The sequence below is a fragment of the Phoca vitulina genome, unplaced genomic scaffold (genome assembly GCF_004348235.1).
Source record: "Phoca vitulina isolate PV1807 unplaced genomic scaffold, GSC_HSeal_1.0 scaffold16, whole genome shotgun sequence".
NCBI classification, from domain to species: Eukaryota; Metazoa; Chordata; class Mammalia; order Carnivora; family Phocidae; genus Phoca; species Phoca vitulina.
Window position 1 is genome coordinate 31,918,976 of NW_022589719.1, and position 26,655 is coordinate 31,945,630.

Here is a 26,655-nt window from a genome sequence, read left to right on the forward strand (position 1 = left end):
CTGCCCACGTCTCAGGGCGGGGCCAGACGGGAAAGGGACGCGTGTCCAGGGATCTCCGGCCGGGGGCAGACGAAGTGCGGGAACTGCTGAGCCCAACCTTCCCTTTCCCACCCTTGTTTATCCTCACGATCGCCCCCAGTGCAGCCCTGCCCAGGAAGAGGGTGTACTGATGGGGGCACGTGGATCCCGAGGTCAGCCCTGGGGTTCAAGGTGAGTTGGGAAGTGCACCCCCCCACCCCCCAGATCCTTCCCAGCCACTGGGGCGAGGATGCTAAAAATAATAGCTCTTTAAAACCAAAAGACAGGCAATAACAAGTGTTGGCGAGGATATGGAGAAATTGGAACCCTCATACACTATGGGTGGGAATATAAGATGGTCCTCTTTGGAAAACAGTTTGGCAGGACCTCAAAATGTTACCACATGACCCAGAAATTTCATTCCCCTGTATATACCCAAGGGAATTGAAAACATATGTCCACCCGAAAAGATCTATACACAATATTCATAGCAACACTATTCATAAGAACCAAAATGTAGAAACAATCTAATGTCCATTAATTGATGAATGGATAAACAAAATGTGGTAATATGATGGAATGTTACTCAGTCATAAAAAGGAATGAAGTACTGATGCATGCTAAAACAAGGATGAATCTTGAAAATATTTCCCTAGGTGGAAGAAGCCAGACACAAACATCCTCATATTCCACTTATAGGACACATCAGAATAGAGAAATCTAGGAGACAAATTAGTATTTGCCAGGGGAAGGGGCAACTGCTAATGGACATGAGGTTTCTTTTGGGGTGATGAAAATACTCTGAAATCAAGTGGTGGTTTGTCCAGTTATACAAATACACTAAAACCACTGAATTGTGTAAAGTTTTTTTAAAAATTTTTATTTATTTAAGTAATCTCTACACTCCACATGGGGCTCAAACTCACAACCTCGAGATCATGAGTCGTGTGCTCTTCCGACTGAGCCAGCCAGGTGCTCCAGTGAATCGTATACTTTAAAAGGCTGAATTTTGGGGCACCTGGGTGGCTCAGTTGGTTAAGTGTCTGCCTTCAGCTCAGGTCATGATCCCAGGGTCCTGGGATAGAGTCCCGCATCAGGCCCCTTGCTCGGCAAGAAGCCTGCTTCTCCCCTGCCTGCTGTTCCCCCTGCTTGTGCGTGCTTTCTCTCTCTGTCAAATAAATAAATAAATCTTTTTTTTAAAAAGGCTGAATTTTTTTGTCTTATAAATTATGTCTCAGTAAAGCTGTTATTTTAAAAAAATAATAAAAATAATAGCTCTTGATTATCAAGGCATAACCTTTCCAGGCGCCTGCATGCACCTCATGCAATCCTGCCAAGCCAGGGAAGGGGTGCTGTTACCACCCTATTTCACAGATGAGAGAGGCTGAGATTTGTCCAGGAATAGCCAGAGTGGTAAGGACAGGATTCGAACTCGAGTCACTCCGATTCCAAGACTCTGGGCTCCCCGCCTCTGAGTAGAGTATTAAGGACACACCATTTGAACACCTGTTATGTGCCAGCCAGGGTCATAGGCCCACAGTCATTCCACTCAAAGGAATTGTTGCCACTTAGAGATGAGGATCTGAGGCCCAGAGGGGAATGACTGGGTACACAGTTGGCGACTCAACTTTTGAGTCTTTGCGGTGTTAGGCGTTGAGTACGCCCACCACTCGGGGTTGCCTCCTCGCAGTGCTTCTCCTGACCTCCAGGACCCTGACTTTCCCTGCCCTCATCCCTTCTGCACTCAACGTGGCCCCTCATCCCCATCCCCAGACTGTGATAAGAATGATGAACGGGACAAGGCAGTAGCCGCCACTTACTGTACCCTAGACCCTGAACTTTCCTATTTAAAACCCATGACAGCGGGGGCGCCTGGGTGGCTCAGTCAGTTAAGTGCCCACCTTCGGCTCAGGTCATGATCCCAGAATCAAGCCCCACGTCCAGCTCCCTGCTCAGCGGAGAGCCTGCTTCTCCCTCTCCCTCCTGCTCCCCCGGCTTGTGCTGTCAAATAAATAAATAAAATCTTAAAAAATTTAAAAAATAAAACCCAGTGACAACCACTTGTTAGGTCTACAAACACCGATCAAGCCTGCTCGGGGCTGGGCCCTGGCTTGGGTGCTGAGGACACAGGGGCATCAGATGCTTCTTGTGTGGCTGGGAGGCAGGCTCAGCAGGGGCTCAAGGGGCTGCAGGTGACACCAGAGGATGGGGAGCAGCAAAGGCTTCTTGGAGGATGACCCTTGAGCTGACTCAGTTTCCCAGGATGAGCAAGAGTGCTTCCCCAGGGGGCAATGACCACCCTCCATCCCCACCCAGGGCTTCAAAACCTGTGGCACCCATAGCCCCCTGGACTTCCCTGTCACGACACTGACGGCCATATATGGCAACTGCTCACTTGGGATCTGTCTATTCCTGTTTCCTTAAGGACAGATCCTTCTCTGTAGCCCCAGAATTGCCCAGAACAGGGTGGGCAGCAGGTATCTGCTGAATGAAGAAAAAGGGTGGAGTGGGAAACAGGCAGGCTGAGGGCTGTACGGGACAAAGGCCTGAAGGCCTGAGGCAGCTCTTGTGATCAAGGGGTCCACCTCCCCCTCTCAACCGGGTTTCTCCTTTGCGGTTTCTCCAGCTCCGCCCTCTCAGCCCCTCCACCTTGGTCTGCACAGCTTCCTGCTTCCAGCACTCTCACTCGCAGCACCATGGCAGTAACTGTCTACCTTTCCTGCCTCCTGGCCCTGTTGGTGGCAGGCCTGCCCCAAGGCATCAAAGGCTCCCTCAGGAACCAGGTAAGTGCCCCACCACCACCCTTGCTTCCCATCCTCTTCCCTCTGCGAGACTCCTGCCTAGGGCTCACCCTTTCAGAAACAACTGCCTTATTCCCATTTCTTAGAGACAGCAACTGAGGCTGCAGAGGTGATTGACATGATGCCATGAGGCCCAAGCTAACGCAGGGAGACCCTGCAGGCTAAGCAGCTGATCCCCTAGCCCCAACCCTGCATGGCTGGAAGGCGAGGTGTGGTCCCAGCAATGACTCCTCACCTGCTCTCCCCCCACCCTCTTGGTTCCTTGCCAGGACCCAGGTCCCCAGCCACTGGAGCTGAAACAGGTCTTCATGTTGTTCCAGACCCAGTACAACCGGAGTTACTCAAACCCAGAAGGTATCATGGGGCATGTACATCTCCAGTCTCACCCCCGCCTCCCATTTAATAGATAAGGAAATCAAGATTGCGGGTGGGGAATGGGCTGGGCCAAAGCCACTCAGCAGGGAAGTTGGCAGGGCTGGGGGTGTACTCCCTGGTTGCACAAGGGGCGACAGGATCACTCTTTGCTATGAATTTGGAGGGCAGGCAGCAGCTGTTAGGGGTCTACCCGTCCCAGAGGACCCCTTGCTTCCACAGCCACTTTCTTGTCACTCTGCGCAGCAGGCCGACTACCATCTAGTCATGAATTCCTTCAGAAACACCAAGGATATTCATCTTGTCCCCAAGCTGGGGACTCACTCTCCATGCCCAGGAGGTCCCAGCCCTGCTCCCGCCCTCTCTCTGGGTCTCGTCTTCCATAGGGGGATGGTCTGTGGGCACCTTTCAGCCCAGGCTGCCCATGCCATGGACCCATACCCCACCCCTTCCCCACCTTCATCATGTTCCAGCTCGGAACATGCAGTCAGAGGTGTGAAGGGAGAACATGACCTGGCAGGAAGCCAGTCTCTGACCACCCACCTTTCCCTTCTGAGTCACTCTGCCTTCAGACCCTTTACTTGTCTTCCCTGTGGGTGGGCAGAGATGTCCCCCTTACTGCCTCTGAGGAAAACCCAACCCTAGAGGGACTGGGGAGCCATTTCCTTGGCCCAGATGTTGGCGGTGGGGCCTGCAGTGGCCACAAGAAAGGAGCCGTGCTCACCTGGCTGGGTGTGAGTGGGAGGATGCCCAGCCAGCGGCCACTTCCTGCTTCTGTGGGCTCAGGAGGCCACCTAGAACCACCCCCTTTTGCTCCAGAGTATGCTCATCGCCTGGACATCTTTGCACGCAACCTGGCCCAGGCTCAGCAGCTGGAGGCGGAAGACTTGGGCACAGCCGAGTTTGGGGTGACTCCATTCAGTGACCTCACAGGTACTGGACGCTTCCTGGATCCTAGGTGGTAGGTGGGGAGGCAGAGACTTCTGCAGGGATACTGGCGGCTGGGCAGGGCAGACCTTCAGGTTTTTTTTTTTTTTTTTAATTTTTTTATTGTTACGACCTTCAGCTTTTATTTCCCAGAGAGAGGGAGCCTGAGGACCAGAGGCCTGTTTGCTTGCCCCAAATCACAAAAAGCAGGGGCGGGTCCGGGTTCTAGTCCAGCTTAGGGGGTGAGGCAGCAAGTGCAGGCGAGTGTGTCCCAGGAAGAAACCTGGCTTCTCTCTGGGCCTCGATACCCTTGTGCCTATCTCCCAGGGTATCATGGGGACTCAAATAACCCAGTATGTGGATGGCTGGAGTGGGAGAGGCAGAGTATGGGGGAGAAGGGGTCAAAACTGTGACCCTGTTGGCCCCGTCCATCCATCCCCCAGAGGAGGAGTTTGGCCAGCTCTATGGGCACCAGAGGATGGCTGGAGAGGCACCCAGCGTGGGCAGAAAGGTGGGGTCTGAAGAGTCGGGAGAGTCGGTGCCCCGCAGCTGTGACTGGCGGAAGTTGAAGGGCGTCATCTCACCCATCAGGCAGCAGGTATCTGCCCCCATCTGGCCCAGTCCAGCCTCGGTGGCGTGGGGGGGGGGGGGGGGGGGGACGAGGCCTGGACACCTTCCCACTGACCCCCTTCCCGGCTAGAAAAACTGCAACTGCTGCTGGGCCATGGCCACAGCGGGCAACATCGAGGCCCTGTGGGGCATCAAATACAACCAGTCGGTGCAAGTCTCCGTGCAGGGTATGGCTGAAGGAGGGGGCGTGTGAGGGGGGAGAGGGGGGGCGCCAGGGCGCGGTCAGCCCACACCGTCCCTTCTTGCGCCAGAGCTGCTTGACTGTGGCCGCTGTGGGGACGGGTGCGGGGGTGGCTTCGTCTGGGACGCCTTCATAACTGTCCTCAACAACAGTGAGTGCCCTGCCTCTCTGGGCAGCTTTTGGGGGCGGGGGTGGAGGGGGTGGGGGAGGAGGGGGGAAGTTCAGGCGCTGAGCCTCCACCCTGGCCTTGCTTATCTGCAGGTGGATTGGCCAGTGAAAAGGACTACCCATTCCAGGGGGACGGCAATTCCCACAAGTGCCTGGCCAAGAAGTACAAGAAGGTGGCCTGGATCCAGGACTTCATGATGCTGCAGGACAACGAGCAGAGTGCGGGCAGAGCAGGGATGTGGGCAGAGCGGGGCGGGAGCAGGCCTGGGGCAGGATGACAGGGACAGACAGACCAGGATAGAGGCAAAAGACTGGGCTAGAGACAGAGATGTAGGCACAGAGAGGTGGGGGGTGGGGTGGGGGTAAGACTATGAGGCAAGAGCAGGGGGCAGAGAGGAAGCAGGGCCTAATGGTACCTTCTACCCCCAGCAATCGCCTGGTACCTGGCCACCCACGGCCCCATCACCGTGACCATCAACATGAAGCTACTGCAGGTGGGAAAGGGTTGGGAATGGGGGGAGGGACATCTAGGGGAGGTGGCCTCAGACTCAGCCCCTCTGCCCTTGCAGCAATACCAGAAGGGTGTGATCAAGGCCACACCTGCCACCTGTGACCCCCAGCTTGTGAACCATTCTGTCCTGCTGGTGGGTTTTGGGAGGAGCAACTCAGTGGCGGGGAGGCGGGCAGAGGGAGGTTCATCCCGGCCTCATCGTCGCCGCTCATACCCATACTGGATCCTGAAGAACTCCTGGGGTGCTGAATGGGGTGAGGAGGTGAGTGTGATCTACCCGAGGGTACAGGGCAGGACAGACCTTGCCCCACCTTCTGGCTCTGATGTCCCCTTGACTTCCTAGGGCTATTTCCGGCTGCACCGTGGGAGTAATGCATGCGGCATCACCAAGTACCCGCTCACGGCCCGCATGGACCTACCAGTGAAGAAGCACCCGGTGTCCTGCCCTCTCTGAGCCTGCGCCGCCGAGCCTCAGCCCTCTCCCGCTATGCCCGCTGTCTCCTTGTTGCCCCCACCCAAGGCTTTTGCCTGTCCTCCTAATCCTGCTATGGCTTGAATAAACCAAGATGAGCTCCCTGTCTTGCACGTGAACTCAGCTGGGGTGGGGAGAGCACAGACACCCCACACTCTGACACATCCTAGGCTCTGTGGGGCCCCCATACACATACATCCCTATGCACGGTCACCATGACGCTCAGAGACAGATGTGTGTACGCCCGCGCACACTCCCGCGCACGGGCTCCTCCAAAGTCACGGCAGCTTTATTGTCAGTGTGGGCAGGGCAGTGGGAGGGGACCTCAGTCATGATAGAGGCGCAGGAGGCAGCCACGGAGGGTGCCCATGTAGCGGTCCCAGAGGGCCTGGTGCCTGCAATGGAAACAGTGACAGGGGCCTTCGCCTGAATCCCCATCATGTGTGAGATGCTGCTCCAAGAGCTTCATACACCTAAGTGCTTCCTCACTCCTCACACCACTCCTACAGTTATTATCATCATGATCCTCCCGTTCTACAGGGGAAACTGAGGTGTGGAGAGGTTCAGGAGCCTACCTAAGATCAGGTCACAGCCTCTAAGAGGAGGGCCCACAGACTTCCACCCCTAGGGCAGAAGAGAGAACCCTGCATCTGCAGGAGGGTTACGCCCTGGCAGGAGGCTGCCTACATCAAGACCAAGCTGGAAAGGAAGCCTGGGGTCTCTCACCGGAAGCCATCTAGGGAGTGGACAGATGCCGAATACTGATTCAAGAAGAGCCGCACATCACTCAGTGGCCAGTGGTCAGAACGGCAGGGTTCCACGAACTGTGGGCCCAAGGAAACATCTAGCGCTGGTACAGCCCAGGGACAGGCCAGGTTGGGGATCAGAGGGCAGCAGGCAGGACAGCTCACCTTCTCCACGAGGTCCACAAACAGGTCTCTGACATCCTTATTGTGGGTCAGCTTGGCAGCCACGTTCACCAGCCCCCGGGACAGGTTCTGTGGGGCAGAGAGCCTGGGAGTTCTGCCTTCTGTCCCCGAGGCTGGAGGCTGAGCCCAGCAGCTGGAGGAGAGGCATGTCCCTCCCCGAAATCTATCCACCTCCCTCAATCAAATAACTCCCCGATGTGCACCCCCCCCCCCGCCCACCTGAGGTGGGTGGAAGGAGCAGCAGCAGGGCTACCCGCTCTGGCATGAGCAGAGTTGCCCCGTGGGGACAGTGCAGTGAGGCTGAAGATGCACAAGGGACAGAGGTTGGATTGGGCCACAGACCTTGAAGTTGGCTTCCATCTCAGAGAAGACACCAAGCTTTCCCCGAAGGGCAGTACACACCAGGCTGCAGGGAGACAGGGTAAGCCCAGAGGTGCTGGGGCCCCTACTCACGCCCCGGCCCGAGGATTCCCCACGGTCACCTCTTGTGCAGGTCCAGAAGGTCCTTGTCAGCCACAAGCACTTTGAGCTCCTTCAAGTCCTGGAGAAACTCCTTGTCTAGATCCACATCCATGTCATCCACCTGGGAGTCTGGGGGAGGCCCAGCAAGGGAATGGGGGTGGGGGTAAAAACCCCTCCGGTGATATCCGGAGCCTTCCACACCCATCATCTCAGCGCACCCCGTGACAGAGAGAAGGGAGTGTCGGAAAGGTGGAGGGACTTGCCCCGGGCCACAGACAAGTGGCGGGCCCTTTGTCTGCAGACGAGCTGTGCGTGGGGACACGGCTATGAGCAGCAGTGGCTGCGGTTCAGGCACTGAAGAAGAAAGGATGCTGGAAACTGGGGCCTGCAGGAGAAACTGTTGGTGGGGAACCAGGTCCTGAGAGGGTGGGGAGGTATCCGGGCACCTGGGTGAGTGGGGGTCTCACCGACGGCTCCGAGGGTCCAGTTCTGGATCATCAGCTCAGCACAGTAGGCAAAGTCACCAAAGCTCAGATACTGCAGTTTTTTCTTCCCTGTCTCGAAACGGTTGTTGGCAAAGAAGACGATGGCCGCATAGTCCCTGCAAGGAGGGGAGAGTGAGCCTGTCAGGGTTTCAAATTCCTTTTTAGCGAGCAGCTCGAACCTGTGACTTTGGCGGGGCATCCGACTTCCGGCCTGTCTCTGCCCCAGCTCACTATGTGACGTGCTTCAAGCCACTTCTCTCTGGGCCTCCCCATCTGCGTACAGAGGTTTCAGCCCAGGTCTCCTAAGGGGAACAGAGGGAGACCTGAGCATAACAGTTACCATTTACTGAGCACTTCCTAAGCCCCAGGGGCTGCAACACGGGATTTACATGTGGCATCTCACAACAGGCCCACTGGTAAATGGCCAGGCTGGAATCTGAAGCCAGGCCAGTCTGATCCAAAGCGCAGACCAGGAGTAGGAGAGCCATCCCCCAATGCAGCCAGGAGGTCAAGTGGGTTGGGGTGGGGAAAGTGGACCTGCCTTATGGCCCAAGGAAGAAGCTTGCAGGAAAGGGAGATGGCTGGCTCTTTGCCCAGCCCCTCACCTGGCCAACCGGTCAGACAGGAGGAAGTGTTGCTGAATGTTATCCACCAGGGAGCCCCGCATTTCCTCCACCACCTTGAAGACTCGCTTAAAGTTGTCAAACTGTAGGGCAGTTAGGGGAGGAAGGAGGGCTGGTCAGAGGCTGGTCATCCAATAAACTGATTACTGAACATCCTTGCCTCACCTATCCATCTATCCAGTCAACAGATGCTGACTTAGCATGTGGTATTCTTCAATAAACTATTAACTGTTAATACCTGTTATCAATTCAAGCATCTTGCCCTGGATAAATGTTTACTCACTCCTACCTCTGAATTCCCCCTATTTTAGCATCATGCTCTCCAGTTCTTCATGAGCTCGTGTTGGAACTGACTCTCCTGGCTGAGGTCCAGGAAGTAAAAAAAAAAAAAACAAGCAAATGCTAAGCTGTTCAGGAGTGCACAAAAGACACAGAGAAAAAATACTAAAGGCCCAGGAGGGTTACTTCTCCCTTCTGGGCCACCAAAAAGGCTTGTGGAGAAGGTGGCATCTGACCCCCTGCTTTGTATTTCAAGGGGTAGATAAGGCCAAGAATAGTACCCTCCAGGTAGGAGTAGCAGGAGCAAAAAGAAAGCCAGGGGCTGGAGAAATATAAGCGGAGAAAGGCTGGCAGAGACCAGATCACAGAAGAGTATGACGGTCAAGGCCAAGGAGTGTGGCTACTATCCAGGATGGAGTGGGAGAGTCAATTAAAATTTACGAGGAGGGGAAAGCTATGGTCAGATCTGAGCTTCTGAAAGAGTAGCTCCCGCAGGGGAATAGGAGATGCTTTGGAAGAGCAAAAAAAGGGACAAGAGACTGGGTATGAAGCCCCTGCCACAATCAGAGGTGGGGGAGGAGAATGGAGCTGGGGCAGTGACCAAAGGGATGGAGTGAAGGGACAGACTGGACATGGGATGTTGTGTTGGGGGGCAGGGATGCAGTGCCCACTTGTCTCCGGCAGCTCTTGAGGGTGATGCCTGTTTTGGTGCTGATGTCGTCCAGGTCTTTCTTGGTGCCCTTGGACAGCTTCTTGCCCAGGACCTCCCGCACAAAGGCCTCGTCAAAGGCATAGTACCTGCGTGGAGGCAGAGGACACCACTGACTTTCCACATAGGAGGGAAACGGGGGTCCGGCAGGGCCTAGGTTTGGCCCCTCCTACTCTCAACTTTCTCAGACCTTGTGTAAGTCCCATCCCAACCCGGGCCTCAGTTTCGCCCTGCAAAATGGGTATATGGTCAGACTGATTGGTATCCCACCTCTCGATGAGCAGCGCCTGTCGGGAGGGCGGGATCTGGAAGATGAGCTGGTGCAACAGCTTGGGCGGTGCGTGCAGCAGGCGCTCGAGCATGTGGAAAGTACGGTAGTGGTCCATGGTGTCGCTCTGCAGCACGGCCGCCGTGGCGCCCGTCTGCTCCAGGATTCCCGAGCGCACCCTCAGGGCCACCGCGTCGCTCACTGGGGTGTGGGCGCCAGCATTAAGCCCCGCTCCACGAACCCACAGGCCCTCGGGGGATCCCAAGTCCGACTTCTAAACACCCCTTACTCCCTCTGCCCACTTCCCCAAAGGACGGGAGTCCTGGCCCCGCCCCCTCCCATCCCAAACCACCGCCCCTCCTGACCCGCTCCACAGACGGCCCCCCACATACCCGAGTAACCATCCAGCCAGAGGCGATACACGTCCTCGTCGATGAGGGTCGTGTTCCCTACGAAGATGTCCAGCTCGCTGGTCATGGCGACGCCCAGACCCGGGCGCAGCTGCAGAGCCCCGGTTGGAGCGAGCACTGCCCGGGCCGGGCGCGCCGCCTGCAGGCTACTTCCGGGAGCGCCGAGATTCGGCTCCCGGCACCCGGAGCCAGAGAAGGACCACTTCCGGGACAGAGAGGGTGGGGGCAGAAGCGGCGAAGGAAGAGGAGTAGCCCCTCCTCCCGGCGGGAGGGGCAATCCCAGGCTCCCCGTCCCCGCCCCCCCATCCTGGCCCAGTTTGCAGGAAGACTTCGGGAGTCGAGGCCAACGGCCAGTCTCTCCCCTGCGCTGGCAGCCTTCCCCCACACTTCCTTCTGGCTTTTCTCCCACTTTCTCTGCCCTTTTCTGGGCCTCCCTACTTTGACGTGTGTCTTTTTTTTTTTTTTTTTTTTTTAAAGATTTTATTTATTTGAGAGAGAGCACATGAGAGGGGGGAGGGTCAGAGGGAGAAGCAGACTCCCTGCCGAGCAGGGAGCCTGATGCGGGACTCGATCCAGGGACTCCAGGATCATGACCTGAGCCGAAGGCAGTCGCTTAACCAACTGAGCCACCCAGGCGCCCCTGACGTGTGTCTTAAATGTAGGGGTTTCACAGGTCTTTGTCCTAAATCTTTTCTCTGCAAAAAATATATCTGACCTAACTTCCAAGGGGCCTTGCTGGGAGCGCCTCAGTCCATCCTGCAGCTGAGCAACTCTCTTGGGCATGGGGCACGTGCTCCCATGGTTTTAACCCCCCAAACCCCACCCCCCTGCACTAATGACTTCTCTTACTCTGTAGCTCAGAGCTCTGGCTGGAAGTCCACATCAGAGGGCTGCCTATCTGCTCGTCTTTCTACGCTGTCTACCCTACAGGTCCCTCAAAAGCCAGACAGGTCTCTTTCCGATCTGTTTCTTTCCTGCGTTCCTATCTCAGTGACAGTCCCAACATTCACCCAGTTCTCATCCCAGAACCCTGTGCTTTCTCCCAGAGTCCTCACTCCTCACATTCAGTTCTGCTGATTTGCCTCCTGAATATTTCTAGGATGTTTTGTCCTCTCCACCCCTACTGGCACTGTCCCAGCCCAGTCCTTCTGCATAGCTCTACCTTGCCCATTGACACAGTGTTCTTACTAATCTCCCTGCCTACGTCTCTTCCCCATGGTTCATCCCACACAGAGCAGCCGGAAGAATTTTTTTTTAAAAGATTTTATTTATTTATTTGACAGAGAGAGAGAAAGCGAGAGAGGGAACACAAGCAGGTGGAGAGGGAGAAGGAGAAGCAGGCCTCCCATCGAGCAGGGAGCTCGATGCGGGGCTCGATCCCAGGAACCTGGGATCATGACCCAAGCCGAAGGCAGACGCTTAACGACTGAGCCACCCAGGCACCCCCGGAATAATTTTTTAAATGCATATTTTAAAATGTTACTCCCCTGCTTAAAATCCTACTAGCTGGCCTGTGGCAACGCTCCAGCCAACTACCTTTGTTGCTTCTCTCCCTCATTTTACCATTTTCTCCACACAACTACCTTTTGAAAACATCGAGCTACTCTCACGGTTCCTAAAGCAGCTAGGCCCCCAGTGTCTTTCACCATGCTATTCCCGCTCCCTGAAATAGCTTTCTCTTTACTTGGCAAACTCCCATACATCTTTCGGGGCCCCTCAGATTACCACCTCTTTGGGGAAACCTTTTTTTGGGGGTGGAGCTCCCTCAGACCATGCCCATCCCCCGTTTACTTCTGGTTTTACACAGCCTGTCTCCCCCACTAGATTACGACCCCTTTGGGCGCTTGAGTGGCTCAGTCGGTTAAGCCTCTGCCTTCGGCTCAGGTCATGATCCCAGGATCCTGGGATTGAGTCCAGGGTCAGGCTCCCTGCTCAGCGGGGAGTCGTCTTCTCCCTCTCCCTCTGCCCCTCCCCCCTGCTCGTGCTCTCTTTCTCTCTCTCAAGTAAATAAATAAATAACATCTTTAAAAAAATAAATTACGACCCCTTTGAGGACAGGATCAGAATCCTAGTCAAGTTTATTTCTGCCTGAGCTTTGCATACAATAAAAGTTTATTGAACAAATGAATCCCTGTATGCGCCTCCCCCCGGGCAGGAAAATTTCCATGAAAGGGCAGGCTGATGCTGAGTCACGCACGTCTGGACTCTGGGCTCCAAAGAGCTGGGAGAGATGTTCAGTGAGCCGAGACTCTCGAGTATGAACTAAGCTAGGAAAGTTGGTAACGAGATCCGTCTGGGTGCCGTCGAGGGGTGGGCAGGAGAGTCAGTGGCCGACGCCGCAGTCTTGGTTCTCAGAAGGAGCTGAGAGGCCTAGGCGAGAGCTTGAGGAAGTTTGGAACTGGGAAGTACGAAGCGCCTAGTTTGGGGTCACCTGTCGGAGGGTGGTGGCGCTGGGACACAGCGTCCAAGACGGTCCGTAACTCCGCCGTCCGGAGTGGGCGGGGAAGTGGCTCCGTCTTTCTCTGTAGTCTGCGCTCAAGTCCCGCCCCTTTCCGGGGAGCCTTCCTTGGATTGGCTGTCCTTCCTTAGCGTCATACGGCCCCGCCCCGGCGCGCGCCCCGCCGCGTGCCCACCCCCGGGGGCTGCTGCAGCCTACGCTCTACTGCCACAGCCTGCCGCCCGCGGAGCCCGAGCCCGACCCGGAGCGCGCAGAGCTCGACTTGGGCTCCTGGGCCGCGGCGGCGGGCAGGCGATGCTCCAGAGGCCTGAGCAGCCATGGAGGCCGAGGCGGGCGGCCTGGAGGAGCTGACGGACGAGGAGATGGCGGCGCTGGGCAAGGAAGAGCTGGTGCGGCGCCTGCGGCGGGAGGAGGCGGCGCGCCTGGCGGCTCTGGTGCAGCGCGGCCGCCTCATGCAGGAGGTGAATCGGCAGCTGCAGGGTCACCTGGGCGAGATCCGCGAGCTCAAGCAGCTCAACCGGCGCTTACAGGCCGAGAACCGTGAGCTGCGCGACCTCTGCTGCTTCCTGGACTCGGAGCGCCAGCGCGGCCGGCGAGCCGCGCGCCAGTGGCAGCTCTTCGGGACCCAAGCATCCCGAGCCGTGCGCGAGGACTTGGGCGGTTGTTGGCAGAAGCTGGCCGAGCTGGAGGGCCGCCAGGAGGAGCTGCTGCGGGAGAACCTGGCGCTTAAGGAGCTCTGCCTGGCTCTGGGCGAGGAGTGGGGCCCCCGGGGCGGCCCCGGCGGCGCTGGGGGCTCAAGCGCCGGGCCGACACCCGAGCTCGCCTTGCCCCCCTGCGGGCCCCGCGACCTGGGCGATGGAAGCTCCAGCACCGGCAGCGTGGGCAGTCCCGATCAATTGCCCCTGGCCTGCTCCCCAGATGACTGAGGGCTCAGCTTCCTTCACGTCGACGCTCGACCAGACTGCTTCCCAAGCGCCGGGACTGAGGTGGACCTCGGGACCTGGACGCCGTCCCGCCTGCGCACGAGGGGCCGCTGGCATGGATTTGGAAACTCTGGCACCAAGGAGGGCCCCTCGCCCTCGCTGGTGGGGCAGCAGGGGGACTGGAGGCTGGAAAGAAGGGACTTGCTGGGGGCGGGGTGGGGGCTAATAAACTGGAACGGAAGCAGAGCCCGTGGCCTGGGCAGCGTCTGTTTGGGACTCGCCGGGGTGGGGACGAGGGCGGGGACGTTGAGACAGGGTACCATTCCCATCCGGAGGGGCTGCAGACCTAAGGTGGCTGACTCCCCCACTACCTCAAGCCTGGGGCGGGATGTGGGACCGTGGTAAGCCCCTGGCTCCCCCCATTAGGCCTCGGGACAGGCAGTGATCCGGCCCCTGAAGTGGCTCCAGCTCCCTTCCCGGCTCCTTCCTGTCCAAGACAATGGGGCAGGAAGCAGGTGTTGGGGGCCTAGAACCCACTCAGCGGCCTCCCCCGAGGCTGGACGGGGCATAACAGCGCCCTCCTGTGGCCCACGCAGGAGCGCTGTGGGCCCCCATCAGGAGCAAGATGATAATCCTTTGGCTTGCACCCAACAGCACTCTATTCCTCCTCTCAGTCTTAAGAGACGAGGCAGAGCAGATGTAACATTTGTCAGATAAGACAACCGAGGTCCAGAAATATCAAATGATTTGTCCAAACTCATGCAGTAAGTCCACAGAGCTGAGACGGGAGCCTCGGGCTTCTGGTTCCAAATGTTCTCCCTTTTGCCTCTGGGTTCAATGAGACCAGGCCAGAACTTCGAGCCTTTTATTGCATTTTGGCCGGTTTGTATAAAAATACTCTCTGTGGGAAAATAAATAGCAGCTGCCTTCGTTGTGGAGGCTTGGATTCCCTGGAGCTAAAGTCTTCTCAGAGCTGGGGGGGCTGCAGGTCAGCTCATCACAGAAGCCTCTGGCACTCTCCTGCCATTCAGGAGGGACCAGCAGAATGCCCTGGTTCAATCACTTGGTGCTGCTGGCAGTGTGGGGCTGGGTGAGTTAGTGTTCTAGGCTGGTAGAGTATCATCTTCTGTCAGAGTAGGATTGGGTGGATCACAGGAAGAGGGTGATGAAGACTATAGGTGTGGTCTGGAGGGGCTTAGGGCTCTAGAGGACCTCTAGGGATCTACAAAGTCCTTTTTGGTTGCCAGGAGTTCCCTCGCACAAATGGGAAATATTTTGTCTCTGATTTAGTGCAAATTATGCTAGAGAAGCCAGCTCTGGAAAAACAGTGGGCAGCTTTGGTGGCCCCAAGCTGACTCTCCTGGGAAGCAAAATATGCTCAGTCTCATCTGGAGGGATGGAGAAGAGCCTGCTGGGGATGGGCATGGGATATGGTCCAGACCAGCTGGACCAATGGGTGGGGAGACATTGGCTAGAGTGGGACCCGCCGGTAGGGGGCTGGGGTGCCTCATAAGGCAAGGAGGGTGGGGGAGCCGAGAGGGTCAGAGGATGGGTCCCCGCTGCTGCTGCTACTCCTGCGATGGGCTGAGGCGCAGGGCTCAGGGGTGCTGGGGTAGGTGAAGACCGGACTAGGGGTGAAAGGAGTCAGGGAGGGTGTGGTCATGAGCGTGGGGGTGTGCAATGCTTCGGGTTCAAGCACAGGCCCCGAGGAAAGAGAGATACAAGGTACAGGGCAGGAGGGGGCTGGTGGGCTGCTGGTGCCGCTGGTACCGCCCCGGCCGCCTGTGTCGCTCTCCGTGGCCCCTTCCGGGATTTTGCAGATGGGGCGGTGGGCTTCAAGCACCAGCTCCAGGCGCTCCTTCTGCTTCTGCAGCTCCTCAATCTCTCGCTGCAGACCGGATTTCTCGTCCTCCAGTTTGTCAGTCTCCTGTGGAGGGTTAGGAGAGGAGTTAGAAGATGAGGGCTGAATACCGCGTAGCCTCCGGAGGTGGTGGTAATTGAGGGGTGGGGGTGGGTCTCCGGCGAGTCTGGACTACAACTCCCATGAGCCCTTGGGAGAAATGGGCTCGACTCCCATCAAGCCCCGGAGCATCTTAGAAGGAGGTTGCCCGCCGAAGCTTTAGCTCTCCTCCGCTTTGCTGGGAGTGAGACGCGCTGTAACTAATTTTTAATTGCTTTTTCCTCGTCGTTTTCTCCGAAGGAATGCTCCTCCGACGGGAGCCTGGGGGAAGGGGACTTCATATACGGGCTCCCCCTGGGGCCCCGCAGGCTCAGGGGAGTCACGGCCCTCTGAGGTTCGGTGGGCCGGGGCCTGGACACCCTCCGCACCGGCCGGTGCTCACCGCCTGCAGGAAGTCGGTCAGTTCCTTCCTCCGGTTCCTGCACTTGGCCGCGGCCAGCTTATTCCGCTCGCGCCTCACTCGACGGCGCTCCTCCTCCTCCGGGCTGATCTGGACGGGTAGAGGGAGTAGTGAGGTAGACCCTGGGCCACTGGTTGCCCGGCACTCGCCTTGTGCGGTGGCCCAGTGCTAGGACCCTGGCGGAGGACATGGCGGTGCAGCCCCCCCACCCCCCGCCCCTGCGCTTCAGGGACCACACTGCACCGCGACCGGTTCCCCGCAGTCACGCTTTAGTAAGATGGAATTAATCAGATTCCCTCCTCGCACCCAGCTTTTGCCTCCTCTGATTCCTCTCTTAGAATGCCCCCTCACACACACACCCCCCACAAACCTTTACCCCCCCCCCCCCCATCTCTCAGGACTCAACTGAGATACCCCCACTCTTCCAGGAAGCTTTCTCTCATTGTCCAGCCAGAAGTGGCCTTTCTTACTCTGAGCCCCTGGGAACCAATCGCTCTTTCTCGAAGGACCCTCATTCTTTTCAATCTCTTGACAACCAAGTGTCCTTTTCCGCAGAAATTGTGAGCACTAGGAGGGATTCATGAGTGTTGCGGCTGAGCAAGTTGTTTTTTATTAGGAACCTATTACATGCCGGCGGAAGAGCTTTACACAGATTCTTAACCCAACTTTCCATGTAAGGAACTGAAGCCTGGAGAGGATGAATAACGCGTTTATGGTCCCAGGGCCGAAACTAAAATCCACTCACTCTGTTCAACACTGAGAGGCCTGCTGATGGAGACCACCTCCCCCAAAAGAACCCCACTTAGAGCTCACAGCCCCAGTCTAGGAGTCCCAGAAACAGAGAGCGCCCCTGAGGACAGGGCTGAAGAAGTCCAGGAGCCTGCCTCTGGGGCTCACAGCATGGTTCTCTTCTCCAACTGGTCACAAAGTCTTGTCTAACTGCACATCTTTCCAAGATCCTGACCTCTCTCCTCTTCTACCCTGCTGTCAGGGTAAGCTCCCTATGCGCAAGCCTCACTCCGCTATAGTCTCACATACCAAAATGAAGGAGGAGCCACTCCCTTAAAGACCCTCTATCTCTTATTTATTTTGGTAAAGACTTTTTTTTAGCACTGTGAAAGCTGGAGCCCTGGTTGGGGAGCCAAGAGTTCCCAGCTCACTCTGCTTTGAGCCTCTGTTATCTCTGGATGAGATAGTGTGGCTTGATGGTTAGGATCTCACTTTAGAATTAAAAGGACCTGGGGCGCCTGGGTGGCTCAGTCGTTAAGCGCCTGTCTTAGGCTCAGGTCATGATTCCAGCGTCCTGGGATCGAGCCCCACGTTGCGCTCCCTGCTCCGAGGGAGGCCTGCTTCTCCCTCTCCCACTCCCCCTGCTTGTGTTCCCTCTCTCGCTGTGTCTCTCTCTGTCAAATAAATAAATAAAATCTTTTTTAAAAAATAGAATTAAAAAGACCTGTCTCATTGCTCACTACTTGTGTGATCTGGGCAAGTGACTACCTCTCTGTGCCTTCATTTCCCAGCTGTAAAATGGAGAAAACCAGAGTGCATTCCTCAGAGGCGTTTTGTAAAGATTAAATGAGATAGGGAAACTTAGACCCAGAGAGTAGCTGCAGGGAACCCTCCCCTTTCTGTTCTCTCCCCACCTCCTTAGGCAGCATATGTTCACCATCACCATACATGTCAGCAGGTGGAGACCCTCTACCATCCACCCACCTTTCCACATGCACACCTTACATGTTCTCACCTCCACCTCCATTCTTGCTCCTGCCATCCTCCCTACCTGGAATGTCTTTTCCTTCATCTCTACCTATGCAAATCCTACCCATCCTTCCAGGCTAATATACCTCCAGCTCCAGAAAGCTTTCCCTGATCTAGAAGTGACCTCTTTGCCCTCTGGATCACCCCAGGGGCTCCTATTACTTTCTCCCTTGGCCAGGAGTCACCAGTGGCCCCACCTCCCCATCCCCCCCCCTTTCTAAGCCTGTGTTCTTTTGGCCAAGAACCTGTCCTCTGCACCTCAGCATCCTTGTGGGCATCAGAACCAGTACAACGCCTCTGCTCCTTACCTGTTCACTGGGCCGTCGACGAACCCCTGGAGGTGGCCCAAGGGCCCGGATGACTCCTGGCCGGGGCTGCGGGGGGCTGTACTGGGGGTAGGCCAGAGGCCTGGGGTAGCTGCTGGGTCCCAGGAAGTGAGGCTGCACCATCCATTGCAGCTCCTGGCTGCCACTCACAGCGTTGATGCTTGGCACGAGGTGGAACTTCTGAGGGATGGAGAAATGGAAAGCCAAGGATGAGGTCTGTGTAGACTGAGGGTTTTCACTGGACAGAAGCCACTCTGCCATCCACCCTCAATGCAGCTGCTGCTTCCGAGAGACCGGAAAGAGCACAACTTGACAGAGAGACTGACTTGGTGACAAATCCCTGCTTAAGAGCTGTGTGACTTTGGGCAAGTCTCATAACCTTGCCGTGCCTTCATTGTCCTAGTGGACCATACTATAAAGTATGAATTCCAGGCACTGTCCCAACTACTTTACAAATACTGACTCATCCAATTTGCACAACAGTGTCTTCATTTTCAGTTGGGAAAACAGTTGTCCATAAACACATAGCCAATAAGTGGGAAGTGGGGTTTGGGCCCAGGCATACTCCTGTACTCTGCCTGAATCCCACCTGCACAAAGAGGAGAATTCCAACTCCTGTCTCCAAGGCTGGCTGAGAGAATCCGGTGAGAGAATGTGTGGGACAGGGCCTGGTAAGTGGCAGGTGTCCAGTGCCCAGAGGCTGTGGTGGGCAAGAACCACTGCCTTGGGTTTAAGCTGTCCCAGTGAGCTCTTAGCTCAGCCACTTACTGGCCATGACTCTGGGCAAGTTATTTAACCTCAATGTGCCTCCGTTGCCTTACTTTTAATATTGTGGTAGGTGAGGATTATGGCATTTCATTGATGCTGAGAGATGCCCTTTAGTAGCTCTGAAATCACAGTTCACTTGGCAGCTTTAGAAAAATTTAGTGGCATTGGGGCACCTGGGTGGCTCAGTCGTTAAGCATCTGCCTTCAGCTCAGGTCATGATCCCAGGGTCCTGGGATCAAGTCCTGTATTGGGCTCCCTGCTCCACGGGAAGCCTGCTTCTCCTTCTCCCACTCCCCCTACTTGTGTTCCCTCTCTTGCTCTCTCTCTCTGTCAAATAAATAAATAAAATCTTGAAAAGAAAAGAAAAATGTAGCAGCACAATATAATGGTGGGTTTTCAAATCAATGAATTGTTAGATTCTGTGAAATACGGTTAATGAGGTACAAAGCTCCCCGACCATGCAGGCTGCACTGTATGAGCTCCATGTACTACCTGCCAAGATTTTCTTTCAGCCAGAAATCTGAGGAAGGGCTTGAGATGGGGATTCAGCATTGGGGAGGAGAACTGGGTTCAAGCCTTGGGGCTGGGCCCTGGCGCCCAGGCCTCCGGAAGCGTGCCACAAGCCCAGGCAAGTCCAGACAGCGGTGTCCCCGGCCCAGCGCTGCGGGCCCAGTGGCCCAGTGACCCCAGTTCCGGGACCGAGGCACCGCCGGCGGCGTCTCCCGCTCCCGAGGTAGTCCGGGCCCGGGCCGCTCCGGGCCAGGAAGGGAGGGGCGCCCCGGGTGAGTCAGCCACCGTGACTCGGCCGCTGTGACTCGGCGGAACGGACGCCGCTCCTTCCCTCCCCTAGCGACACGTGCGCGCTGCCCCTCGACAGGAAATGGGCACCTGCAGCCACCCACGTCCCCCCAGCCTGCAGCGGGGCGCTCTTCGGTGACGAGAGTCGGGGGCGCGGGAGCTGCCCGCTGCAAGACCCTGCGCGTGTCCCGGCATCTCTCAGTCTCCACTGGCCCCAGCCTGTAAATTAGGGGTCGAGAACCCGTCTCCGGGATCCCACCAGGCTCCACTGCGCCAAGAAGGGGATAGGGATTTGGCGACAGGATAGAGAGGGACAGACAAACGGACACACAGATGGTCACAGACTGTGCTGAGGATTCCCAGTCTGTCGGGGCTAGCTTGCCGGGGGATCCCGCCTCCCTCCTGTGTGGGGACTTCTCGGCCTCAGCCCAGACTTCGGATCCCGGGAATTTCGTCCGCGCTGGGTCAAACCCTCTGCTCCTGTCGGAGCTGGGACTAATCCCGGACTAAGGGGCGTCCTTCTGACGCAGACAGGACAAAGAAATTAGTCGTGGACGGGAGGAAAGAAAGAAGGTAACAGAGACGGCCGGACAGATGGACAGCAGACAGCGAAGGAAAAAGGGGCCAGCGAGAGGGGACGTTCGCAGATCCTGTTGCGCCCGCCGCGAGCATTCCCCTGAGCTGCGGGGGAAATGTGCCTCTAGACGGAGGAGAATGGGCAGCATCCGCGGCCACGGCCACGGCCCCAGACCCAGTCCCTACTCCTGTTCCCGACCCCAATCCCAAAGTGTGCGGAGCCGACCGCAGCGTCCCAGGCGCTGTCCACCCGGGAACCCCAGGCGTCGGGTCCCTCTCACCTGCTGGCCTGAAGGGGGGGGCTGCGCCGGGCCGCCGTACGCACCGCCGGCCCCGGAGCTCGGTCCGGGTTCCCCAAAGTCTCGGAACATGCCCTGGCTGGCTGCCTTGTGGGGTCCGCGTCGCCGGCTTCGGTTCTGACTCACTTGCTCCTCGCAGAGTCTTTTCTTTTTATGAATGAAAAGTTCTCGGGCTGAACCACTTCGATTGCGGGGGGGAGGGGGGAGCGGGCGATTTTCAACGGCACTGGACACCTCAGGGCTCCACCTCCCCAGACGCGCCGCCTTTTGCCAGTCCGCACTGAGCTTGTCTACGCCTCCTACAGTCCGGTAGCCGCCTTTTCGTGGGGGAAAGGGACGGACCCGGCGTCCCCCACGACAGCGGCGGTCTGCCTCCTCTGACGTAGTTACCCATACATGGTGCAATTTCCTCGCCGCGCCCAGGTGGAACCGAGGATTCCCCCGAGGATTTACGCACCTGTAAGCTGCTGGGCGCCCGGCCCCACCCCGCCGGCGAGCCCAGGCTTTGGGCCCGCCTTCCCAATTCGGGGCGCGGGCCCCGGAGCCCACTCACCGCCTGGTCTGGCCTTAGTTTTGGCATCCGTCATATGGGACGAGAGAATCACGCCTTGCAGCGCGTGGGAGGTTGAAATGAAGAATGAGAAAGGGGTCCGGAAACAGTGAAGTGGATTATAGATGTGATTGTGGTGGTTATTATTTTATTTGCTGGGTGCTTACTTCATGCCAGGAACCCTGCTACTGGCATCTAAGATTCAGGTATACTAAAAAGGGGAGAAGGGGCGCCTGGGTGGCTCAGTCGTTAAGCACCTGCCTTCGGCTCAGGTCATGATCCCAGGGTCCTGGGATAGAGCACCACGTCGGGCTCCCTGCTCCGCGGGAAGCCTGCTTCTCCCTCTCCCACTCCCCTTGCTTGTGTTCCCTCTCTCGCTGTCTCTCTCTCTGTCAAATAAATAAATAAAATCTTTAAAAAAATAAAAAAAAAAAAGGGGAGAAGTGATAAACCAGGCTTACCGAAAGGGAAATGTTTACAATGAACAAGTTAATGGTTTGAACTACCCACAAATACAAGGCAACGTGACTGTGCTACTCACAGGATAATTTCAGAAGTTATAACAAGTTTTAATTCAGAGCCTCCATAAGCGGTTAAGAGCCTGCAGAGCCTGCAGCGGGACACAGCTGTCCTGTGGTCTGATAAATGCCATCTTCTTTAAATACCGTCACCATTCTCTGGGGGCTGTGTGGTCAACAGTCTTATTTGGAGGTTATGTCAAAGGTCTGTATGAATGTGAGGCCGGGGCCAAATTTCAACAACCAAGGCCAACAACCCTGGGGAGTAGGTACCATCGTCATCCCCATTTTACAGATGGGGAAACTAAGGCTGAGGGATGTTGAAATGAAGTGCCTAATGTCCCTAAGAGAGTGGCTGAAGCAGGTTGCCAAATCAGGGCTGTGGGAGCCCCAAGCCCACACTCAGTCAAGATTTCTCAAAGCCCTCCCAGACACTTTTTCACCGGTGCAGAATGTCAGTGCTGAGAGGACCACCCCAAAACTTCTCTGCTTCCTCCAACTGCCAGGGTCACACAACTACAGAAAGAGAGCTGGGCTCTCCTGCTTTCCACTGCTACCTCCATTTGATCAGCTCCAGTTTTGTCCTCAGGGAAGGAAGAGTTTGGGGAAGCAGGGTCCTGGGCTGCCCTCCCTGGGGTCTGTGGGTGCACTCAGGACTCAGACACAGAAGGCCAGCTTGGCCCTGGGCTTCCAGTCCCTGAGCTACCATTTTCTGTCTCTGTGACCCTGGGTGGGTCACCTGCCCTTTGAGTCCCAGTCCCAATGGGAGTGATTGAGCCTCCTGCTGACCTCATGGGGTTGCTATAGGATCAAATGAGATCATAAATGTGAAAATGCTTTGTAAGCTGTAAAGTGCTGTTCGCTCAGAAGGTGGTTGCCAGCTTGGTGCCTCTTCCTTGCCCTTATTCTACTCAATGCTTGTCTTTCTCTAAAAAGAAACCAACAGCAGTTTACCAGAATGAGAAATAGAGAGGTGAGAGAGACAGAGGGAGAGAGAGAGTGATTTGAGGCAGTGTGATCCATGGAAAAGAACATGCATGCTGAAATCAGACAGCTCTGGGTTCTGGAGTTTGAATTTTGGTTGGGCTGCTCACCAGCTGTATGATCTAGATGAGACACACAATCTACATGTCAGGGTTGTTACAGAATAGAAATAAAATAATATCACATGTTTAGCCCGGCATATAGTAAGAACTTGACAAATAGCAAAACCAGGGATGCCTGGGTGGCTCATTCACTGAGCGTCTGCCTTCGGCTTGGGTCATGATCCCAGGGTCCTGGGATCGAGCCCCACATCGGGCTCCCTGCTCACTGGGAAGCCTGCTTCTCCCTCTCCCACTCCCCCTGCTTGTGTTCCTGCTCTCGCTATCTCTCTCTGTCAAATAAATATATAAAATCTTAAAAAAAAACAGCAAAAACAAATACACATGTTAATAAAAAGCTGCAGAAGTGGGAGCCCTTGGGGTTCTGCTCACATACCAAGGCAGTCATGCAGCACACACACTAACTGATGTTTGAACTCTTTGGCTGAGCCCAAGTTGGATGGGTCAAGGTGACAAAGGCGGTCGGGTGGTGGCACATGTGAGGACTGACACAGGTCAGCCTCGATTGCACACATCTGCCTGATCCAGAAACACCACCCTGTCCCACTCCCCCCAGCATCCTGGGGCAGTGACTGAGCTCAGGGGCTCAGGTCTCAAATCTGTGTGTGTCTGTGTGTGTGTGTGTGTGTGTGTGTGTGTGTGTGTGTGTGATTGCGTGGTTCTGAAAGTCCCTTCCTGCCCTAACCGTTGGTGGAGCCACAAGGAGGACCTTTCAGAGGCAGCACATTCCAAGCTCCTCAGTCACTAACTTCTGCTTCGCGGCTGCAGAAACGTTCCTGGCCCCTGACCTCACCAGCTCCCACCCAGGGAGGCCAGGCGAGATTCCCAAGGGGCCACCGTGATTGCAGGAGTCCGGGGGCCCAGAGGTCTGAGAAACTAGGGCACTGTCCCTTGGCACCTTGTGTGAGCCTGGCTCAGTCACTTCCCTCCCTGAGCCCCAGAGAATGCCCACCTCTTGGGGCTGCAGTGAGGCAAATGGAGGCGATGGATGAGTGTGCTTGGCACCCAGCAAGTTGTCAGTGCCCCTAGGATGTGAGGTGATGTTTATGCGTTTCATTTTTCATTCACTTTTTATTTTTTTTAAAGATGTATTTATTTATTTGAGAGAGAGAGATTGGGGGGATGGTGCAGAGGGAGAGGGAGAGAAATCCTTAAGCTGACTTCCCACTGAGCATAGAGCCCTACTTGGGCTCGATCCCAGGACCCTGTGATCATGACCTGAACTGAAATCAAGAGTTGGACGCTTAACCCACTGAGCCACTCAGGCACCCCTCCATTCACTTTTTTTTTAAAGATTTGATTTATTTATGTGAAAGAGAGAGAGAGAACAAGGCAGAGGGAGAAGCTGACTTCCCGTTGAGCAGGGAGCCCAATGCGGGGCTCGATCCCAGGACTCTGGGAACATGACCTGAGCTGAAGGCAGCCGCTTAACCGACTGAGCCACCCAGCAGCCCCTCCATTCACCTTTTAAATTGAAGTTTATTTATTTTATAAATGAGGTTGAAATTTACATAACATACAATTAACCATTTTAAAGCGTAGACTTCAATAGAATTTTGTGCATTCACAATGTTGTGCAACCACCACTTCTCTCTAGTTTTCAAAACTTTTTTATTATACCAGAAAATCATCCCCTTCCCATGAAGAAATCACTCCCAATCGCATTTCCTGGGAACCACAAATCCTCTTTCTGTCTCTATGGATTTGCCTATTTTGTACATTTCATATAAATGGAATCATACCATATGTGACCTTCTACATCTGGTTTCTTTCCCTTAGCATGTTTTCCAGGCTCATTTATGTTGTCGTATGTATAAATATTCTGTTCTTTTTTATTGCTGAATAATATTCTATTGTATGGATATACCAATTATTTATTTATTCATAAGTTGATGGATATTTGAATGTTTCTCCTTTTGGGGTATTATGACTAAGGCTGCTATAAACATTTGTGTACAAGTTTATGTGTGGACATATGTTTCATTTATTTTGGGTATGTACCTAAGAGTAGAATTGCTGGCTCATATGGTAATTCTCTGTTTCACCTTGTGAAAAACTGCCAGACTGTTTTACAAAGCGGTTGCACCATTTTACATTCCTACTGGCAGTGTATGAGGGTTCTAATTTGCCCACATCCTTGCCAACATTTATTATTTCCGTTTTTGAAATGAAAGACATCCTAGAGGGTGTGATGTGGTATCTCATTGTGTTTTAATTTGCGTTTCCTTAATAACAGACCATGTTCCTTAATGATGAATATCTTTTCATGTGCTTTTTTGCTATTTATATATACTTTAGGGACGAATGTCTATTCAAGTCCTCTGCCCATTTCTAATTTTTTTTTACGTTGGCTCCATGCCCAATGTGGGGCTTGAATTCACAACCTGAGATCAAGAGTCCCATGTTTTACGGACTGAGCCAGCCAGGCACCCCTAATTGTTTTTTTTTTTGTGTGTGTGTGTGGTTGTTGAATTATAAGAGTTCTTCATATATTCTGGCTAGCAAACCCTTATTAAAAATATGATCTGCAGATATTTTCTCCCATTCTGTAGGTTGTCTTTTCACATTTTTCAGAACACCCTTTTTTTTTTTTTTAAAGATTTTATTTATTTATTTGACAGAGAGAGACACAGTGAGAGAGGGAACACAAGCAAGGGGTATCGGAGAGGGAGAAGCAGGCTTCCCACTGAGCAGGGAGCCCGATGCAGGGCTTGATCCCAGGGCCCTGGAATCATGACCTGGGCCGAAGGCAGACGCTTAACGACTGAGCCACCCAGGCGCCCCTTCAGAACACCCTTTGATGCACAGAAGTTTTTAAATTTTTTATGAAGTCCAATCTCTGTTTTTTCTTCTGTTGCTCATTCTTCCAGTGTCAGAGCTATGAATCTACTGCCAAATTTGAACATTTACCCCTATGTTTTCTTCTAATTGTTTTATAATTTTGGTTCTTGGTTAAATTGAAGTTTAATATACATCTAGTGAAGTGCGCTCATCCAACATGTTCAGCTCAATGACTTGTTTCATGTATGTAAACCCGTGTAGCTACTGCCCTCATCATGATAGAGGACATTTCTAGCAGCTCCCAAGCTCCTTGTGGCCCCCCTCAATCACCACTCCCCACCCATGGGTACCACTATTCTGACTTCTAGCATCATTGATGACTTTTGCCTGTTCTTGAACTTCGTATAAACGGATGTGTCCTTCGGTGGCCGATCGCACTTATTTCTCCAGGATAAGTGCCCAGGGGTGGACTTATTAGGTCACAGGGTACATGGACCTGAGCTGAAGGCAGATGCTCAACCAACTAAGCCACCCAGGTGGCCCTTAAGTTATTTTAAAACATGATCTTTATTTTTTACTTTGCCTTCTATTTTTTAATTTTTCATTGCATTTCTCTTTTACTAGGTAATACTTTTACATGCTTCAAGATCCAGAAGCTACACAAGGGTACATAGTGGAAACTACACTCTGGTGTGACCACCTTCTTGTGTATCTTTTTTACCCAGAAGGTCGCCTGCTCTGCATCCTGTTTTCTCCTTGCTTTTTTGTTTTCTTGTATCTTGGAAATCCTTCCACGAGGTATATGTAGATCTGCCCCATTAAAAAAAAAAGTCGACTTCGTTGAACTATATTTTACATTCAATACCATGTATTGGTCGGTTGTTTGATCATTTTAGACACCTGTGAGCATGTTCAAATCAAGATATAGAACATTTCCACCCCCCCACCCCCCAAAAGTTCTCTCCTGCCTCTTTGCAGTCATTCTCTGCCCCTTCCCGCAGGAAGTCACTTATCTCAGTTCTATTGCCACAGATTAGTTCGGTCTCTTTGGACTTTCACATCAGTGGAAGCCTATAGTTCGAACTCTTCTGTGTCTGCCTTCTGACTCACACCATTAGGTCTGAGGCTCACCTGGATGTGCGGAGCAGCAGCTCACTCCTTTTGATTGCTGAGTCCGACCCCATTGCATGAT

General features: G+C 54.6%; 4 protein-coding genes across 5 annotated transcripts; 2 read left to right on the plus strand and 2 right to left on the minus strand.

Annotated features, from left to right (window-relative positions):
• Positions 1–2,178: 2,178 nt before the first annotated feature.
• Positions 2,179–6,184, plus strand: CTSW (cathepsin W). The gene is made up of 10 exons (XM_032414920.1): positions 2,179–2,801; positions 3,089–3,173; positions 4,011–4,124; positions 4,562–4,716; positions 4,819–4,915; positions 5,000–5,080; positions 5,191–5,316; positions 5,527–5,591; positions 5,667–5,870; positions 5,952–6,184. The coding sequence occupies exons 1-10, from the start codon at positions 2,715–2,717 to the stop codon at positions 6,060–6,062; spliced, it is 1,125 nt and encodes a 374-aa protein (XP_032270811.1). The 5' UTR covers positions 2,179–2,714; the 3' UTR covers positions 6,063–6,184.
• Positions 6,185–6,300: 116 nt separating this feature from the next.
• Positions 6,301–10,432, minus strand: FIBP (FGF1 intracellular binding protein). 2 transcript variants are annotated; one of them, XM_032414922.1, is made up of 10 exons: positions 10,228–10,432; positions 9,838–10,036; positions 9,530–9,656; positions 8,562–8,662; positions 7,939–8,072; positions 7,492–7,600; positions 7,352–7,415; positions 6,992–7,078; positions 6,807–6,904; positions 6,301–6,475 (listed from the first exon to the last, which is right to left on the minus strand). In XM_032414922.1, exons 1-10 carry the CDS (start codon positions 10,310–10,312, stop codon positions 6,406–6,408), a joined length of 1,074 nt encoding a protein of 357 aa, XP_032270813.1. In that variant the 5' UTR covers positions 10,313–10,432; the 3' UTR covers positions 6,301–6,405. The 2 variants fall into 2 exon arrangements, with proteins under 2 accessions (XP_032270813.1, XP_032270814.1); XM_032414923.1 differs by lacking the exon at positions 6,807–6,904 and having other exon boundaries at positions 6,323–6,475; positions 10,228–10,418.
• Positions 10,433–12,858: 2,426 nt separating this feature from the next.
• Positions 12,859–13,877, plus strand: CCDC85B (coiled-coil domain containing 85B). Its single transcript, XM_032414975.1, has one exon. It carries the CDS (start codon positions 13,021–13,023, stop codon positions 13,627–13,629), a length of 609 nt encoding a protein of 202 aa, XP_032270866.1. The 5' UTR covers positions 12,859–13,020; the 3' UTR covers positions 13,630–13,877.
• FOSL1 (FOS like 1, AP-1 transcription factor subunit) lies at positions 13,428–21,129 on the minus strand. The gene is made up of 4 exons (XM_032414974.1): positions 20,494–21,129; positions 18,053–18,250; positions 15,969–16,076; positions 13,428–15,553 (listed from the first exon to the last, which is right to left on the minus strand). The coding sequence occupies exons 1-4, from the start codon at positions 20,581–20,583 to the stop codon at positions 15,134–15,136; spliced, it is 816 nt and encodes a 271-aa protein (XP_032270865.1). The 5' UTR covers positions 20,584–21,129; the 3' UTR covers positions 13,428–15,133.
• Positions 21,130–26,655: the final 5,526 nt, after the last annotated feature.

Coding starts and splice junctions, on each gene's coding strand:
- CTSW (XM_032414920.1), top strand. CDS start 2,715: ATGGCAGTAACTGTCTACCTTTCCTGCCTCCTGGCCCTGTTGGTGGCA. Junction 5,317..5,526: donor GCTGCAGGACAACGAGCAGA/GTGCGGGCAGAG, acceptor TTCTACCCCCAG/CAATCGCCTGGTACCTGGCC. Junction 5,592..5,666: donor TCAACATGAAGCTACTGCAG/GTGGGAAAGGGT, acceptor CTGCCCTTGCAG/CAATACCAGAAGGGTGTGAT.
- FIBP (XM_032414922.1), bottom strand. CDS start 10,312: ATGACCAGCGAGCTGGACATCTTCGTAGGGAACACGACCCTCATCGAC. Junction 10,037..10,227: donor CTGGCTGGATGGTTACTCGG/GTATGTGGGGGG, acceptor CCCACACCCCAG/TGAGCGACGCGGTGGCCCTG. Junction 6,905..6,991: donor TTGTGGACCTCGTGGAGAAG/GTGAGCTGTCCT, acceptor TTGGGCCCACAG/TTCGTGGAACCCTGCCGTTC.
- FOSL1 (XM_032414974.1), bottom strand. CDS start 20,583: ATGTTCCGAGACTTTGGGGAACCCGGACCGAGCTCCGGGGCCGGCGGT. Junction 16,077..18,052: donor GTCGACGGCCCAGTGAACAG/GTAAGGAGCAGA, acceptor CTACCCGTCCAG/ATCAGCCCGGAGGAGGAGGA. Junction 15,554..15,968: donor TGACCGACTTCCTGCAGGCG/GTGAGCACCGGC, acceptor AACCCTCCACAG/GAGACTGACAAACTGGAGGA.
- CCDC85B (XM_032414975.1), top strand. CDS start 13,021: ATGGAGGCCGAGGCGGGCGGCCTGGAGGAGCTGACGGACGAGGAGATG.